At 35.3% G+C, this 19,303-nt stretch overlaps 1 protein-coding gene across 1 annotated transcript in view; it reads right to left on the bottom strand.

Moving 5' to 3' along the window:
• Positions 1-19,303, bottom strand: part of LOC150100365 (ras-related protein Rab-18-B-like) — a 130,849-nt gene that overhangs the window by 56,709 nt on the left and 54,837 nt on the right. Inside the window, exon 3 of the mRNA XM_090402412.1 lies at positions 18,222-18,283. Within this exon, the coding sequence (XP_090258538.1) occupies positions 18,222-18,283 (62 nt within the window). The remainder of the gene's footprint in view (positions 1-18,221; positions 18,284-19,303) is intronic.

Genomic DNA, 19,303 nt, shown 5'->3' with positions numbered 1-19,303 from the left:
CGCCACTAAAATCATTCCCTATATCATTAATATAAAAAGCAAAGAGTAGTGGCTGTAGTACAGAACGCTGGATAATCCACTAGAAACTCTCATTCTCCTCGATTCCACTTCACCATATACTACTCTGTGGTGTCCGTGAACAAGCAACCCCCCCCCCTTCCCATGCATGCTACTATTACTATTATTACGGGCAACTCCAGGGAGTCATTGGACTCATCGAGGGAGGCCCCAAATCATATTCATCACAACTATTTGACATTCATACAGTATCTATCATACATCGCCTTAAACTCATTCACTGTCACAGCATCCACCACAGACTCAGGGAGCGCATTCCACTCATTCACTACTCTAAAAGTAAAGAACCCAGCTCTAACACCTTTACTAACCACACTTTTGCCCAGTTTCCATGGATGTCCCCTAGTCCTCCCACAACCAACTACTAGCTTCATATTTATTCTTATTTGCTCCAACTTTTGTAATAGTTTTCCATGAGGTATTCTGTCAAATGCTTTTGCAAAATCCAGCAATATTATGACACGGCCATTTCCCTTATCTAATTCTACTGTCACTATTATAAAATGTAAGTAAATTACTAAAACAAGACTTGCCTTTTACAAAGCCATGATGCCAGCAGATCATATTCCTAACCACCCACTGCAGGATTTTACCTTTAACCAACTTTTCCAATACTTTAATCATCACCCCTGAAATATTAATTGATCTGTAATTTACTACTTCCATCTTGGAGCCATTAATGTAATGGAACTATTTTACTATTTTTGACACTACTTCCTAGGAATCTTGCTTAGATTAAATTTCATCAAAGGCACAGCTAATACTCTTGCATATCTGCATAGTATACTAGCTGACATAGCATCCAGTCCCACTGTTATATTCACATTGATATTTTTCAATATAATGAGTACCTCTTATGTGTCTACTTCAAATGTCAAATCAGTATGTCAGATTACCTACAAAATTTCCACCTGGATGATGTGACCTTTCAGCAATTCAACTATTTCTTCTGCTTCTATCATCTTCCTGGAAGCATTGACCAAAGTCGACCCCTTCCATAATAATTCTTCCTCTTATTCACTACATAATGAAAACACTTTTCTCAATTTACTTCTTTATTGGGTAATTCTCTGTTATAATCTGATTTGGTCTATCTTATTATACTAGGCACCCTTGCTTGCACTTTGTATTTCTCATGAATGTGTTGATTGCCTTTTACTTTATATCCCCCCCCCCCACACACACATACAATGTTTTATTTTTTGCAGCTCCTGCTTGATATTTGTACTCATCCATTTAACTCCCACTTGGTTTATCCTCCTGACAGTAAATATGTCCGACAGTGAGAAAAGCACTGTCAGACTGCATACATAGTAATGGACTGTTAGTTCAATAAACTTTCTTGACAAAGAATTCCACCTGTTTAGCATCCTCACAGAACAAGACTGAATGACACTTCCCAAATGGAGGCAGTGTATACCTTGGGGATGGATACAACCAATGCTATTACCAGATCCAGCACTCTCAAACCCCCTGGTCCCCACCTCCATGAGATGCTTTTTTTCAGATAATTATCCCTTAGCAACCGTATAAATTACATTTCCATCCTGCCATGTCACCCCTTTCTTCCTTCCAATCTACATTCCCATAGTTGAAGTTCCGCATAATTGCTCGGCATACACTCATATGCTATCTGTAAATCCACAGGTTGAAATTTACATTTCATTTACATTCCTATTTCTGTTTATAGTACCTCAAAAAACAATGCCCTTTATTTTCTATCCCTGTAATTATATCATTTTTTGTCAACCAAGTCTCACTGATGCCAATAACTTTTGGCCAAGGCTGATCAATGCCCAAAACTCCTCTCATTTATTTCTGATATTTCTTGCATTTGTGTATATGCATTTCACCATCTCGTCAGACCCTCAGGTATCCTTGCATAAAATGTCATTACTAATCCATTTGGATTTGAAAACTGTAAAACTGCATTCAGCATTGAGAAATAATTTTTGAAAAACCACACACATGCACGCACGTTTGTCTCAGGCAGTGGTGGACTAGCCAGGGTGTTAGCTAGCCCGATGGCAAGTGGGTCCCCCTTAAACATTAGACAATATGTTAAAAATGTCAATGATCTTTTAGTAGCTTGAAAATATAATAGAATTTCCAATATTATTACTTTATGCAACTAAAATTTACATTGTATTACTATTTTAATAAAAATATTTTAATAAAATCATTTTTCAAGGATACTTTATATTTAAGAATATAATAAATAACTCTGAAAAAATAATTCTGATTCAGGTTATGTGAGGCTAACACATACATCACATAGGCTCAGATATCTTTAATATTGCACCTGCACAATGAAGTTTAGCTGGGAATCCCAGCCTGGAATCGTGACGTGCAATCGAAGTCAACTTTGTATTGAGCTATTGCGTACACTGCAAAGACAGTAATATTTTTCACTGCGTAGGCCTCGGTTTGAGTGTGCTTCATCAGCTCTCCACCTCATGCTTACTGTGTTTATGTGTTTTATAAATGGTATTTATTTAATTCAATAATAAAATTAGACTGGGATATATTGGTCAAAGATTTTAATAACAAATTAAGCTGAATAGTTTCTCCAACTTGCGTATTGGCTTCATCTGGGCATACATAAGGTGATAAAAAACAGCTTAAAATAGGTCCAGAAAGAAACATACAGTACTAAAAGTTATACAAATTCAAAAGATGCATTACATCAAACACATGAAGCGTGTGTGATGTCAGACATTGTTATGCAAATATATTCTGTAATTTGCAGCGACATTGAATTCTGGTGTGCTAAGTGATTTTATGAGGGTCTTACATATGTCAGCAAGGATTATCCCCTGGTTCCTATTGAGGCTGCCTTTTGAATGGATTACCACAGTTGCTTCTTTGAAGTTTTGGTTACGAAAGTCTTCCTCTAGATATGGCATGAACTTTTGTCCCATTGAATGTTGTAATTGATATTTGAGAAATGAAGGGCTAACCTGGAGTTATCTTTTCTGTTATTATCAACGTCTCCGATGTGTTCTTTTTTTTTTTTTTATTTCCAAACTTCTGGAAGTTAGTCCTACGTAATTTAAAACTACATGAACAAGGGGTGTTGTAAACGCAAGGATGTTTGAAAAATGCATTGTTATCCTTTGGTGATCTTAACAAGTTGCAAACTTGTTAAGATCACCAAATGGTTTGAAAGATACTCTTATTTCGTATGGTTTGAGAAGTGTTGCAATCTTCTGCGAGACTGTCCCAGCATAAGGAATGGCAATGGAAGATTTGTGTCGAGTTTCTTTGGGTTACTGTTGGGAGAGGTTGGAGAAAAGTATCTTTTGAATTAAATTTTTTTGGGATAGCCATTGTCTTTCAGGTTTCTGATATGCGAATTAATTCATCCTTGAGAGTTTTCTCTTCTGTTGTGATGCGAGTAGCTCTATTTTTGAGCATATGCGATACTCAACTTTTGAGATATATATAGTGTGAAGAAGAAAAGTGCAGATACTGGCCAGTGCGAGTCGTCTGCAGTAAACTGTTAGGTTAACATGTCCATCCACTTGTTTTGTAATTAAAGTAATTTTCTATCTCTCTCAATTTCTAAGGTGAAATTTATTTTTTAATGGAAAGAGTTTATCTTAGTTAAGAAATCAAAAAGTGCTGCTTCTGTGTTTCTCCATATGATGAAAATATCTTCAGCATATCCCTGCCAAATAACTGGTTTTGGGTCTAATTATGAAAGAATGTCTTTTTTCTAGTTACTCCATAATCAGGTCTGCACAAGGGGGGGGGGGGGATAGAGGGCTACCCATAGCAGGACCGGCTAATTGTTTGTATCTTGTTTCATTCCATTTGAAGAAATTTAATTTTAGACAATGTCTGAAAGAGAGGTAATATCTTGAGGATATAGGTTGTCCAAAATGTTGATCACTTCATCGACTGGGACATTGGTGAACAAGGACACCACACCTAGGCTAGCGAGAATATCTGTTTCTGAGATCGAGATGTTTTTCAGCTTTTCAAGGCTCCATGCATTTCATATAACACGTCTTTTGAATTTGTATAATGTTTAGTACTTGTATACGTTTCTTTTTTGACCTGTTTTAAGCTGTTTTTTATCACCTTATGTATGCCCAGACAAAGCCAACAGTCAAGTTAGTGAAACTAGTCTGCTTAATTTGTTATTAAAATCTTCAACCAATATATCCCAGTCTAATTTTATTATTGAATTAAAGTCGGTGGCTGAAAAAATAGAATTGGTATGTATTTAATTAATATTTTTATATAATGTGGCCCTCTGACCTTTAATTTAAATATAATGTATTTTCTTTCATTGTATAAAATTAGTATAAAAATGCTAGATAGTAAATATATTTAAGCTGCAGTCTCAAAAAATAATATACACACACAAAATGCAGGTTCAATAAATAACGATACCTCTTATTTACTCTACAGTTAAAATTACTGTGATTGTTAAAATTGTTGTTAATAATAGATGCATCTATAAAGTATATTTCGTTGATGTGTCCTTGCAGCGTAATTGTAATTGTAGATTTCATTTTTCCCAAAGTGGATTATTTTTCATTAAGTTTTAATTTCAGAAATATTACCCCTACCAGAATGGAAAAGAAAAAGCATAAATCTGGATCACTGAAATGCAAAGAGCGACAAGAAGCAGAAAGGCATCAATCAGCCAAGCAACTGGTATATTACAGATTTTATAATACCACGACCACATCCACATCAACATATAGTTCTGCAACAAATAATCAAGAAGTAAGAAACAACACTCATGGTGATGATGCAATGACGTGTGAGTTACAATAGGAAAGAGCTACTTGGAATGTAGAGACAAATACAATAGCTTCCTTCACTTACCAACCCAGGCCCAGTACTTCTTCTGGCTTCATTGTTCTGGTATCTTTACTACCTGTAGTTGCAACCAAGTGTGTGCAAACAAAGTTTGCACCTGAAAGTATCTTCAGGACTGGGGTAAAGTGGTACAACACAGGCGACTCCTTGCAAAGGTGGAGCAAGCTACCAACACTCCTATCTCAGTATCTCCCATAATGCAAAACACATCTCCTTGTGGATATGTATAATGTTATGCATTAAGGGAAGGGCACTACCCAGACTAGTTTCGAACTTTATTGAGGTCTCTTCAGTGGGAGCAGGCCCAAGTGGAGATACTAAGGCAGATGCATTAGCAAGGTCATCTCCTCCTATAGGAGCTGCCAAACAGTGTGCTACCTTTTTATTAAATTACTCTGGATTTAGAGAAAGATGCTGAAAGTTTATTTTTTCACTTGGTCAGACTATAATAAATTTAGTTTAATCCTTTATCCAAGTGTGTGCAAACAAAGTTTGTGCCTGAAAGTATCTTCAGGACTGGGATAAAGTGGTACAACACCGGGCGTACTCCTTGCAAAGGTGGAGCAAGCTACCAACACTCCTATCTCAGTATCTCCCATAATGCAAAACTTTGCTCCACCTTTGCATGGAGTCGCCCGGTGTTGTACCACTTTACCCCAGTCCTGAAGATACTTTCAGGTGCAAACTTTGTTTGCACACACTTGGATAAAGGATTAAACTAAATTTATTATAGTCTGACCAAGTGAAAAAATAAACTTTCAACATCTTTCTCTAAATCCAGAGTAATTTAATAAAAAGGTGGCACACCGTTTGACAGCTCCTATAGGAGGAGATGACCTTGCTAATGCTTCTGCCTTAGTATCTCCACTTGGGCCTGGCTCCCACTGAAAAGACTTCAATAAAGGTCGAAACTAGTCTGGGTAGTGGCCCTTCCCTTAATGCATAACATTATACAGGGTGTTCGGGATAAATTTGACATATTTATAATTAATTATATTTTTCCGTAAGTTACATGTATTAACACACACTTCTCTTCATTTAAAAGTTTGGACCCTTCTTCATTCACATACAAGATGTCAGAAAGGATGGATAGCTGGAACCCACCTGAATCATGGAAGAGAATAACTTGTATCATGATGATTCGTGCCCGCCATCAAAATAAGGATATTACGACTGCTGCCCAATGCTCCCTGAATACAATAAAAACAATCAGGCATGAACTAGAGACTTGCAATGGTGACTACGAGGATGTAGCAAGAAGAAAGATCCCTAGCAGACGATCTGATTGCGTTCGTACAGCAGAATTCCTCGCAAATCTGCAGGAACAGGTGTTGAAGAACCCTGGCATTGGAATTCGGGCTTTGTTCGTGGAGTTGCTAACTGTAGTCAAGCCCTGGATAACAAGGGTAGGCAATGGTAGGCCGTATGTATGGCAGCAGGATTCGGCCCCTTGCCACACCTCTGGGAAAAGTCAAAAATGGTTGTCTGAAAATTTCTACGACTTCACCAGTCCAAATGTTTGGCCTCCAAACTCCCCAGACCTTAACCCCATGGATTATTTTGTATGGGGCACAGTTGAAAAAGACACCAATCGCACTTCCAGTAATACAAAAGCCCAGTTAATGGATAAAATTAAAACAGTTTTTGCGGCCCTTCCCAGGGAGACTGTAGCATCAGCTTGTTCGAGGTTCCGAAGCAGAATTGAAGCTGTGATCGATGCTAATGGTGGTTATTTTGAGTAAATCTTGTTGATAGTATTGTAATTAACTCTGCCTGTAATGTTTTTTTGTCAATTCATTAAATTTAATAGATACAAAGAAGATTTTCTTTTTCCTTACGAAATGGTCAAATTTATCCCGAACACCCTGTACATATCCACAAGGAGATGTGTTTTGCATTATGGGAGATACTGAGATAGGAGTGTTGGTAGCTTGCTCCACCTTTACAAGGAATCGCCCGGTGTTGTACCACTTTATTCCAGTCCTGAAGATACTTTCAGGCGCAAACTTTATGCCTGAAAGTATAAAGGATTTGGATAAAGGATTAAACTAAATTTATTGTAGTTGCAACATCTAAACACATAGCTTCAACTAGTTAGAGGGAATCAGATATACCTTCGGGCATAAATGACTTGGTTTCTGAAGCACATCCTATAAATGAACCTACACAAGAAATGAAAGATCAACTGATGGAATCTTCCAATATCCATCACGAGCAAATCTGAAACAGTTTTTTGATGAACATCCATTTCAGTCGCTTGATGATCTGCCATTTGATACTCGTTTGTATGAGAGGAAAATATGAATGATTCGGTCCAAAGAAAATGGCTACCATATAACAAAGAAAATAGGCGCTTATATTGTTCATGCTGCTTGGCCTTTTAGTTTCCCAACACTTGTAATCCATCACACTTTGTAGGTGATGGATTACAAGTGTATTAGCCAGAGTTTGGCTTTACACAAACTGACAACCATGTCAGAAATGTTCAGCAATTTATCAGTGTGGTTAATGATGGCACCTTAGATAATTTTTTTTTTAATCTTCACTAATTAAAAAGAAAGAAGAAGTGTAGAAGCAGAGGAGTATTGTCATGAGGATTATAGGCATCATAAAGATGCTAAGCAAGCAAACAAGCAATTCCTTTTTGAGGTCACAGAAATGAATCGACCTACACTCTGGATAATGAGGTTCTGAATCATGGCAAATTTTTAGTTACAGTGCAATTGATGGCAGCTCACATTTCTGCAGTAGAAAACAAGTCTACACAAAGAATCAAACTATTAGAACAACAAGGAAAGATTCAAAATAAAGGCCATGGTTGACTTGTTACATACCTGAGTAAAACAACTCTTAACACTTGCAGGCGTAGACTTCTGTGGCTAATTGGTTCAAAAGATATATTTCAGTGATTACACCGAAATATATCTTTTGTTATTATTCAGGTATACAAAATACTGAAATAATAGTTCCCAACAAGTTTTGTAAATCGTAGGATTTACATCTTCAGGGGTAAATAGTATAACTTAAAGTTTAAACAAGAGAATTAATAAATACAAATCATAACCATCTGTATATTCATAAACTCAAATAACAGAATGCAAATATAAAACGTTATTGACGTTGAACAATACTGGACGATGTCACGTGTTCGTGTTCTCGTTCATACAGTCCGAGCTCAGATTGAGGTAGATTTTTTTATTAGAGCTGACCACACTTGATGGAGAATTAAACCTTGATTTTTATTGCATTGGGTTGGGTTTTTCAGCATATTAACAACTTCTTTAAATTTTCTTATATAACTCGTTTTCTATGTATGACATCATCGTTTTTTGCCAGAGTACATCATGTCCAGTAGAAGTGGTATGGAAAGCAAGACCTGTTTTTTATTCTCTTTCGTATTGTATGTCTTTTTGGTGTTCAGCCATGCGTATTTCTCCAGATCTTCCTGTCTGTCCTACGTAGCAAATCCTGCAAGAGCAATGGATTTTGTGGACTCCTGGTTTTTTAAGAGGATGATGAGGTGGTTTTGGTGGATGTAGGAATCTTGAGATTTTTTTCCATAGGAAGGAAGACTACTTTTATATTGTGTTTGTTCATTAATTTGGCTAGCTTATCTGTAACATTGTTGATATAAGGAAGCGAGATTGCATTTTTGTAATCCTGTTTTATTGTTGTTAGTTGAAGGCGTTTTAAGGATTCTCTTGATGGTTTTTGTTTCATACCCATTCTGTTGGAGGATTTATGTTAAGTATGTTAGTTCTTCATTACATCTTTCTTGTGTGCTGGAGATATTGTATGCTCTGTCAAAGAGTTTTAATTAAGCTTAATTTTTGTGAAGAATGGTGGTGTGAGGTTGCATTTAGAAATCTTCCAGTGTTTGTCGACTTCCTATATACTGAGAAGAAGAGTTTACTTTCTTCATTAACTTCTAATAGAATATCCAGAAAAGGAAGTTTTCTATTTTCTTCTTGTTCTAAAGTGAATTTTATGTTGTGCAAATTGTTGGGATAATCTTTGAAATTGATAAGTTCATCTCTTGTTCCATTGAATATGATGAAAATATCGTCCACATAGCGTAGCCATATTTTTGGTTTTTTATGATAATTCTTAAGAGCACTGTTTTCAACTTTTTCCATAAATGGGTTTGCTAATACCGGTGATAATGATGAACCCATAGCCAATCTTTCTTTTTGTTCCCAGATTCTGTCTTAATAGGTGAAAAAAAGTATTGTTTATACAATGTTTAAAAATATGTCCAGAGGGAAGAGGTCTTCTAGGAGATTCAAAATTTCTAGTCTCGGGACGTTTGTAAACAAGCTGATAATGTCTAGACTTGCTAAGATGTCTGGTGGAAAAATTAATGAATAAACACAACATAAAAGTAGCCTTCCTTCCTATGGAAAAAATCTCAAGATTCCTACATCCACCAAAACCACCTCATCATCCTCTTAAAAAACCAGGAGTCTACAAAATCCATTGCTCTTGCAGGATTTGCTACGTAGGACAGACAGGAAGATCTGGAGAAATACGCATGGCTGAACACCAAAAAGACATACAATACGAAAGAGAATAAAAAACAGGTCTTGCTTTCCATACCACTTCTACCGGACAAGATGTACTCTGGCAAAAAACGATGATGTCATACATAGAAAATGAGTTATATAAGAAAATTTAAAGAAGTTGTTAATATGCTGAAAAACCCAACCCAATGCAATAAAAATCAAGGTTTAATTCTCCATCAAGTGTGGTCAGCTCTAATAAAAAAATCTACCTCAATCTGAGCTCGGACTGTATGAACGAGAACAAGAACACGTGACATCGTCCAGTATTGTTCAACGTCAATAACGTTTTATATTTGCATTCTGTTATTTGAGTTTATGAATATACAGATGGTTATGATTTGTATTTATTAATTCTCTTGTTTAAACTTTAAGTTATACTATTTACCCCTGAAGATGTAAATCCTATGATTTACAAAACTTGTCGGGAACTATTATTTCAGTATTTTGTATAACTGAATAATAAAAAAATGTGGTGTAATCACCGAAATATATCTTTTGAACTATTAACACATTAATCCAAATTATAAAGAATACGATAAAAGAAAGAATTAGTCATGAAGCTTCTCAAGCAAAATATTATTCTATTCAAGTTGATTCAACACAAGATAATTCATCCATCAATCAGTTTAGCATTAGTTTTTGGTATGTGCTTAAAGGTGTTATCTGTGAGCAACTACTTTCAGTTGTGGCAAGCAATGATGGTACAGTACAGGGACTTTTTTGATCTATTAACTGAAACAGTACAGCATCTTAAAATTGATCCCAAAAAAAAATGTTTATCTGATCATACAGATGGAGCTGCAAGCTACCATGGTGGCTGATCAAGATGTTCATATATGTTTAGTATGAGAGAGGACATGAAAGGGTTGCTGGAAGAAGTGAAAATCATTAGTACTTTACCTCGTTATGATAAAAATGAATTAATCGACCATTATGATGGCAAACAATTCGATGTGTAGGGGTAGAAGGAAGGATGCGAGTTTTTGGATGTGTGAGTTTGACGGAAGATTGGATTTGTATAAGAGGGATGGCCTATACTTGAATGCATTTGGTATCAGGAGTCTAGAAAAATTAATGACTGGTATGAGACCTAACACAGAGTCAGGGAAACTAATTTATAAAGGAAGGAATGGTGTGAATGTAAGAGTGATAATGGTATATAACTGTGTTAATGATGGGAATGGGCTTTGTCATGGAAATGCTGACGAGGCAAGAACGATTTCGTGTTTGTGTTTATCCGGTTCAGACCCATCGTATGTGTGCAAAGATGTCTACATGTGTAAGGCATTAGAGAAGAATAGAGATCTACAAGATGTCCACTGTGTCAGGCAGACTGCAAACAAGAGTATACAAAAGAACATGCAGGTAGATTATTATGTCTGTACACGAATGCCAGGAGTATCAGAAACAAAGGGGTAGAGTTTGTTGCCTTAGTCAATATCTTGCGACCTCAGAGATTGTAGGAATAATTGAGACCTGGCTATAAGAAATAGACCTACTAACTGGTATGGAATGTCATGGGTACAGCATTTTTAGGAAGGATAGATAGGAGAGGATGGGAGTGCTGCGAATGATATTGGATGACTTAAATCCAGTTAAATTTGAGACCTAAGAATGTAGTAATACTATTAACAATATTTCATGTGACAGTGAGTTTGAAGCCATCTGGTGTGAGGTGGAATCTAACAAGACAAATTACATAGTGGGGTGTTATTACAGCAGCATGTGACAGAAGGAACTAGAGATCAAAGAGTGTTAGATTTGATTATAGTGTCAGAGGGCATTTCAGTTAAAGACGTAACTATTCTGCCTGCAGTTGGTGACAGTGATCATGCAGTACTCACTTGAGAAGTGACTAAGTTTATGAATGTTCCATTCAGAAAAGGTTACATGCGGAATTACAAAGCTGGAAATTATGACCAACTGAGGAGTATACTGAGTTCAGTAGAATGGGATCGGTTGCTGGATGGAAAGAATATCGACAGTGCATGCGAAGCATTTAAACAATATTTAAATGATGTGATATCAGAATGTGTTCCGAGAGTTCGAAGAATAAATAGAGTAGGAGTCAAATGGATGTGTAATCTTATTAAGCAAGAGATTCGTAAGAAAAGGACAATGTGGAAGGAATACCGTTTGCATAAGGATGACATATGTTATGAACGTTATAGGCAGCAGGCTAGAATAGTCACTACTGTTGTACAGAAAGCAAAGTTTGATTATGAAAAGAAACTGGCTCTACGTGCGAAAGACAACCCACAAGAATTCTATCGATATGCTGCAAGTAAAAGAAACAATGAATATGAAAGAATAATTCTTCTAAATTCAGATGACATGAGGGTTACAGTTGCAGAAGAGGTTGTTCAGTTAATGAGTGCCCATTTCGTTAAAAGCTATCAACCTGGTGAATGCAACATTGAGTTCACTGTTACCTCTTCACTAGATGAAGAAACGCAGGTGTGTGTGTGAGGCCCAAGGTATTAGAGCTGTTGTACAAACTAAATAAGAATACAGCAATAGGGACTGATGGAATATCAGCACGTGTGCTAAAAGAGTGTTCATCTGAAATGGCCATTCCTTTGACCAGGATGTTTAATATGAGTCTCAGAACAGGGAAGATTCCGCAGGAATGGAAAGAATGTATGGTAATTCCATTGCACAAGGGTGGTGCAAAAACTGATGTATCCAACTATAGACCAATTAGTATCTCAGGAGTGGTGGTGAAGATTTTGGAAAAATTGGTTAGGACCCGGATTCAGAAATGGGTTCACAGTGAATATCTATTTTGCAATGAACAACATGGGTTTACTAAGGGGAAGGTCATGTTTTTAGCAACTTGCTCACATTCTATAACAATGTTACCACTGAACTAGACAAGGGGAATGAATACACCATGATACTTTTGGATTTTGCTAAGGCTTTTGACAGAATAAAACATGGCAGACTGCTGCATAAATTGGAGAAAACGAATTTGGGTTATACAATATTAGCATGGATAAGAGGATGGCTGACTGACAGATATCAAAAAGTTTTATACAGGGATTCTGAGTCTGCAAGGTTTAAGATAACAAGTGGTGTACCACAAGGATCAGTGCTTGGTCCACTGTTATTCAATCTGTACATTAATGATATTGAAAAGGATTTGGCAAGTGACATACAGTGATTTGCTGATGATACAAAGATAGGTAGAGTAATCAGGAATGCTGTTAATATGCAGTACTTGCAGAATGATTTAAATAGGCTGGAATTGTGGGCATGGGAAAATGGATGTCAATTCAATGTCAGTAAATGTAAAGTCATTCACTTTGGCATGATTAAATATCCAATGTCATATTATATTGGTGGGATTAGGCTAGAAGAAACTGATGAGGCTAGGAATCTTGGAGTGTTAATAGATAGGAAGGTGAAATTTAGTGGCCATGTGGCAAAGATTGCAAATACAACTCAAAAGATAATTGCAATGCTGAAATGAACGTTCAGATGTAAAGATAAGGATGATGTTTTGCCTCTTTACAAGGCCTTGATAAGACCTCACTTGGACTATTGTGTGCAGGTCTGGTCTCCTGGTTTCCCTTGTGATTCTGATATGTTGGAGAGAGAGAGTACAAGGGAGAGTGTTAAAAATGATATCAGGATTGTGGAATACTGATTATGAAGACAGATTGAGAATTTGTAGACTGCAGACAATAGCAAACAGGAGAAGGAGGGATGATATGATTGAGACTTACAAACTTCTGAAAGGTTCATACAGGATTTCAAGTGATGGAATTTTTGAATTTATAGAGGGTGGGGGAAAGGACGAGAAGGCATCTTTGGAAGCTGAGAACGAAGGCCGCCAAGAAGGGTGTGAGGGCTAGATTTTTCTCTCAGAGGGTGGTGCGTGATTGGAATGGATTGCCATTGGATGTTGTGAGTGCAAGTAGTGTGAATGAATTCAAGAATAAGTATGATAGCTGGTGTGTGTAGTATGTGGCCTCCCTCGATGAGTCTCTGACTCCCTGGAGGTCTCTCTTAATAATAACATGGTGTTATGCCCATGTCTTGAATTTGGTGATAACTGAAGCAACAAAAATGTTTCAGTTTCTTTTCAGTTTCAGAAAAAAGAAACTGCATGCTGCAGTTTCTTTTTTCAATTTGCTCCAGAATTTAGCAACTTATGTGAAAACATCATACACGAGAATGGCTGTATGGGTAGAAATGTTGGGAAAACATCTAATACAAGAAAAAATGAAACAATTAAAGCTAATTAGTAAGACAAGATGATCGAGAAAATCCAATGCAGCAACAACTATATTTGAACGTTTTGATGATACCGGTGTCAGTACTTTTGTAAATCTATTGACATGCTTATCAATGATACAAGATTCAGACAAGTTTGATGCAAAAACAAAACAAGAAGCAAATGTTTTACTTCAAAGTCTTCTAAAGGTTGAAACAATACTGACAGCATTTACTTACATATATATTTGAAACTAAAACTACAGCTCTGTTATCAAGTTATTTATAGACAAGTGGTTTAGATATGTTTACTGCATGGAGTTTAATAGATTCAGCTACAACAAAGTTGAAGGAACAGACAAAAACATTTGATAATGTTCACAGCAAGGCATTGGAATTTGTAAATAAATGTAATGACAAGATTTCACAGTTGAATATGGATGAAAATCAAACATTGGAAATTGACTCTTTGGAAACAGCATTGCCAGTTAAGAGGCAGAGGAAGAAGAAAAGAATGGCAGATGAGCTTATAGATGATGAAGGAAATTTCTCAGCTTCTCTAGCTGATTTTTGAGTAAATGTGTTTAACCTAATAATGGAACACATTGTCCAGTCACTAGATTCACACTTTGTACAACACAAAATGTTGTATAAAGATTTATTCTGCTTAGAGCCAGCAAAGTTTAAAACTATTGCAGAGAAGAGCCTCAAAGATGAAGCATTGGAAGGTATTATTAAGCTTCTCCACAAATCAGCAAAGATCAATTTTGGCCGGCCTGGTTGGCCGAGTGGTTAGCATATCTGCTCTCCAGCCAAACGGTTGCAGGTTTGAATCCAGCTCTGGGCATGGATGTTTGTTTGTGAAAATACTAGTAGTGGTGGCGGTGGTTGATGGCGTTGGTGTGGCTGATGAAAGTAGTTGCAGCTGGTGGATGGGCAGAGTGGTGGAGACGGAGAGTTGTAGAGTGGGTGCCCTCCCTCAATGAGTCTTTGTACTTGCTGGAGGTGTTATTACTTAATGATGGTGAGAATATGGATTCCAGTTGCAATAAGTGTAAAATTTGTAGCACTTGCCCATCGTGTGTACTAAAAATTCTGGCATCCAACAGACTTCATGACAAGGCATATGATAATCTTTATGAACTTTATAAAGTCATCTGCACACTATCAGTTACTAAGTCCAATGTGAGATGACATTTTCAAAGCTAAAGATCATAAAGACAAGGCTAAAAAATTCACTGTCTGAGGAGAACTTGGAATCATACATGTTGCTATCCATTGAAAAGGAATTGTTAGATGAACTAGATGCAGAAGCAATTATTGACAGATTCGCACAATCATCTCATGAATTCAAACAATTGCTCTTAATATAGTGGACTGCATGAAATATGCTTTTGAACTACCTGTTAATGTGTAAAATGTTCAGTATAAGCAAACTATTTAAAAATATCCACCATTTATTTAAAACTAAAAAAAAATTAAAAAATTCAATTATAACGATCTGCATTTACATTTAGTATCTACTGTATACTGCCAGTAATATGTACAATATATGTACACTGTAATTACTAAAAAATATACATTTATTTTGAAAAAATTTTAATTGTACCTTTTTTCCACATGTATTTTTTTAAAATTTTATGTATTTCTTATAAAAATCAAATGATAGCCTTATAGTTGTAGGTGGGTCCCCCTTTGTCTCCTGACAACCAATATTTTTAGACCCAGTTCACCACTGGTGTCAGGGTGGCTGAACCCACATGAGACTGCATACCTCATAATAATTCTAGTTTCTCTGAATTTGCTCTTCCAACTGTTCACTGAACAACGTGCTCTCCAAACATCAAACTCTAAAACCATTCAAATGCAGTCCATCAGGCATATAAAATTGCTTTTGTGCATCAAATTTATTCCATACATCTATAAACTGCACAACATTCCTCTCTCATAATCTTTTCATTTCACTTTTCCCTTTCATTAGCAATCATGATCCATTTCAATTCAGTGCTATCATACCAAAGCAGAAGAATCACAATCTTTACACTCTCACTCTTCATTTTCGCTTCTATCAGCAACTCTTTCATATCTTCTCTCACTGCATATTCCTCACCTTTCAAATCATTCATACCAGCTAAAACAATCAATTCTTTCTCTTCTCCCAACTAACAGCTTCACTAACATCCTTGATTGTTGCTGGGAAACATGCTTAAGTCGCTTTCTCATTAAGTGAACCTATTATTCTCATATCTCACATAACCATTCATATACAATACTTTCTTCTTTCTCCCAGTTTCTCACACTTTTATATTTTTCTCATTTACTTTTTCTTTCATTCTTCCTCCTGATGTACTACACACCAATCTTTTCCCCAGTCATTTGGGCTCACATTTTGTCCTGTGATGAACGTAGTTTAAGCATGAACCTTGTATAAGCATGCTATTTCTCTCTCACTGTCATTTCGTCATCTACTTCTTTCAATATTCCAATTCATATTTTGTCCACTATCTTTTCATTCCTTCCACATTCTCTATGATGCTTTCAGTGTCCTGACTCACATTGTTATATTAGTTACTTCATTTTCTCACTTTCCACAACTCATTTATTGCACTTGCAAATTGGAACATTTGTGATTCCATCCACTCTCGATTTCATACTAAAAACCATTCTTCTTGGCAATAAGTACATTGATCACATATTACATCATATGAAAGCTCTCATGCCTCTAGGAACAAAGAAGCCTTGGCCACCATTTTCCTCATATGCAGCAGTGGCATCAAAAACTCTTTTTGAACTATGCCAATTATTAAAATTCACTCACACACACAATCTAGTAAAATACTATCAATAATTACTAAAATTACTAATATTTACTAAAATAAAAGGACTTATCTGTAAAGACCACAATGCAGCACTGCTACTATTATATGCTACCAAGTAGCAATATGATGCATCACAATACTCAGAGATAATTCATACAAACTTTTGTTTGCTCATGCTTAGAATTTGTAAACAAGAATATGAAATTTTGGCATGTTAATTTACTTTTTCTTCCAGGAAAAACTTAGAATGACTTCTAATCCAGCATTATGGTGATATACCATTCTGATAATGTATATGGAAAGAAACAGGAGTCATTTCTCTGGTATCGAAAGATCAAATCCCCACCCACCAGTGAAATCTCAATGATAGTTTCTATATATGAGTTGCCCCCAGTCCTGAAAATACTTCAGGCACAAACTTTGTTTGCTTACATTTGAATAAAATAATCTTAAACCATGAATATAATTTCTTGGTATCTTTAATTTATAGTATAATCAAGTGAAAAAACTTCTAACAGATAATGGCTTTCTTTCTAATGAAAAGATACAATTATGTTGAAATGCTCTTGTGTTTTTACTTGACAGCTGTCAGTTCCATAAACACAGATATGGCTTTCTTTCTAATCTGCAATCACAAATAAAATTCCCAACAGTAAAGATATATTAACTTCTCAATAGGAGCTCAAACAAATAAGAAATCTACTGAAAATAATCATTTGTTCCTTATATGTATTTTCTGTATTTAAGGAAATCAGTTACTACTTTCCTACTCTCATATCTGCTCTTTTTTTTTTCTTGTTCTTTTTCTCATGACTCCATATTAGTATTTTTTTCTATATCACAGTAGAGGTACACTGTATTATCCAATTTGTGAATGCAAAAATGACATCATGATAGCCAGGCATCACAAATAGCAAAAAGAAGTTTTCAGTAATGGCAGACTGGATACATTTGCTGATAGCATGAGTCTTTTCCATTTGATGACTATTTCATCCACTCAGTATAAAAAACTTTTATATGTATTTCAATTCCAATGATATAAGAAGGTATGCACATCTTTCCAATTCTTCCTGTTGCTGCTAAATTGGAAAATTATTTCCACAGGTGACTGACCGTGAGGCATGGTTAGGCTTAATGGGCTCACTAGTCAACTACTAATAATGAAAATACAAGTACTGCTGCATTGTTCATATTATAGCAGAATATAATTTTGATAAAGAAAATCTTATCAACATAATATTTTTACACATCATTTATTCCAATTCTAATCGACTAACAGTAAAATCTTCCATAAACAAAATCATGTAAAGATATTTAAATATCTTTATGATAGGCAACTTGATATCGACTGTTTCTATATACAAGTAGCCCAATGACAAATGTTTCACATGCAAATTTTTATTTGCTCATGCTTGGGGAAAATAAGAATAAAAAAGAATAATTTAATTTATTGTCACCAAGTGAAATTGTAATGTTAATCAATTCTCTGGCCAGTGTGCTTGTTTTGCAAGATGAAAAACTTATGAGTCCAGAGTTTAAAAGTTATTATAATGGTTCTAGAAGTGATTCAAACCCAATTCTTTTCAAGCAAAGTGCTCTGTCTTTATAGATGTGGATGTTCAGAAAAGAGACAATGAGTAAAAGAGAGAGAGAGAGAGAGAGAGAGAGAGAGAGATTTGTGTCCAAGTGTGTAATATATATTACTCACCCATATAGCTAGTTTGGCTTTATTCCCATCTATATTAACAGTCTTCACCTTAAAGTCAACCCCTATATATAAATAAAAAAGAAAAGGCATATTTTATACATTTCTTTGCAGTTATTTCTATATATGCATAAAGATAAAGAAATTCATTCTCCAAACAGAACATGGAAGAACAAAAAGTACAAAAAAAAAACATTTTTATTTGTACAAATAATGTGATAGAGTAATTGAGTTACTTTTGGAAAATCTTTTACGGTTCCCCAAAATATACAGTTTATGAACAAGCCTTCAGTGAACTGGAAAAATACTGATTTTAGAAGGGTTATGTTACTTTATTATCTGTAAAATTATGTATCATGTGTTTTCTTAATTAAAATATTTTGCATTAACAGTACATTGTTATAATTCCTTTCCAATATTTCACAAAAACTGTTCATAGGATTAAGACTGCTTTAACTCTTTTTCAAAACTTAACTCTGCTTTAAACTAACTTAAGAAAATCTTTACTAATGTGTGATAAAATAGTAAAGCTTATAATTCATGTTAATGAACACATCTATACATAATAAATACTAACTAAATTTATTTAGTTAATAAATAATATGAACACTTTGCCTTGATGACCAATGCAAAATGTTGACATAATAATTTATCAACTAAATAAAGTTAATAATTTATTAATAATATCTATAGATGTCTTTATTCTACTAAACATTAACATGAGTGATAATCAATGTCTAAGCATACATACTAGACCACACTAGTAGATCTTATCAGCAGAATTACCATGTGTGCCAAGAGGTTATGAAACAGAAATTCTGTCTCTAAAAAAAGGAATGGATCACTTGAAATGAAGCAATAAAGATAGTCACATGTTGCTTTAATTTCTAGATATTCCAAAATGTAAGCATGAAGTTCTATAAATATTTTTGAATTCATAGCTGTGTTTTCTAAGATTACTATAAATTTACTGAGAGATACAGTGTGAAATGTTTTTAAAAATCTATAAAGTAGAAGTAGACCTGTCTTTGTACAGCAATTTATCTTTAGCATATCATTCTGAGGTTTACTACTGCATTGCTTAT

This window comes from Typopeltis vanoorti, chromosome 13 (genome assembly GCF_054136105.1).
Source record: "Typopeltis vanoorti isolate ZY-2024b chromosome 13, IOZ_Tvanoo_1.0, whole genome shotgun sequence".
In the NCBI taxonomy this organism is placed as follows: Eukaryota; Metazoa; Arthropoda; class Arachnida; order Uropygi; family Thelyphonidae; genus Typopeltis; species Typopeltis vanoorti.
Note: the sequence above shows the minus strand (reverse complement) of the source record. Positions and strands in the feature narration are given on the sequence as shown.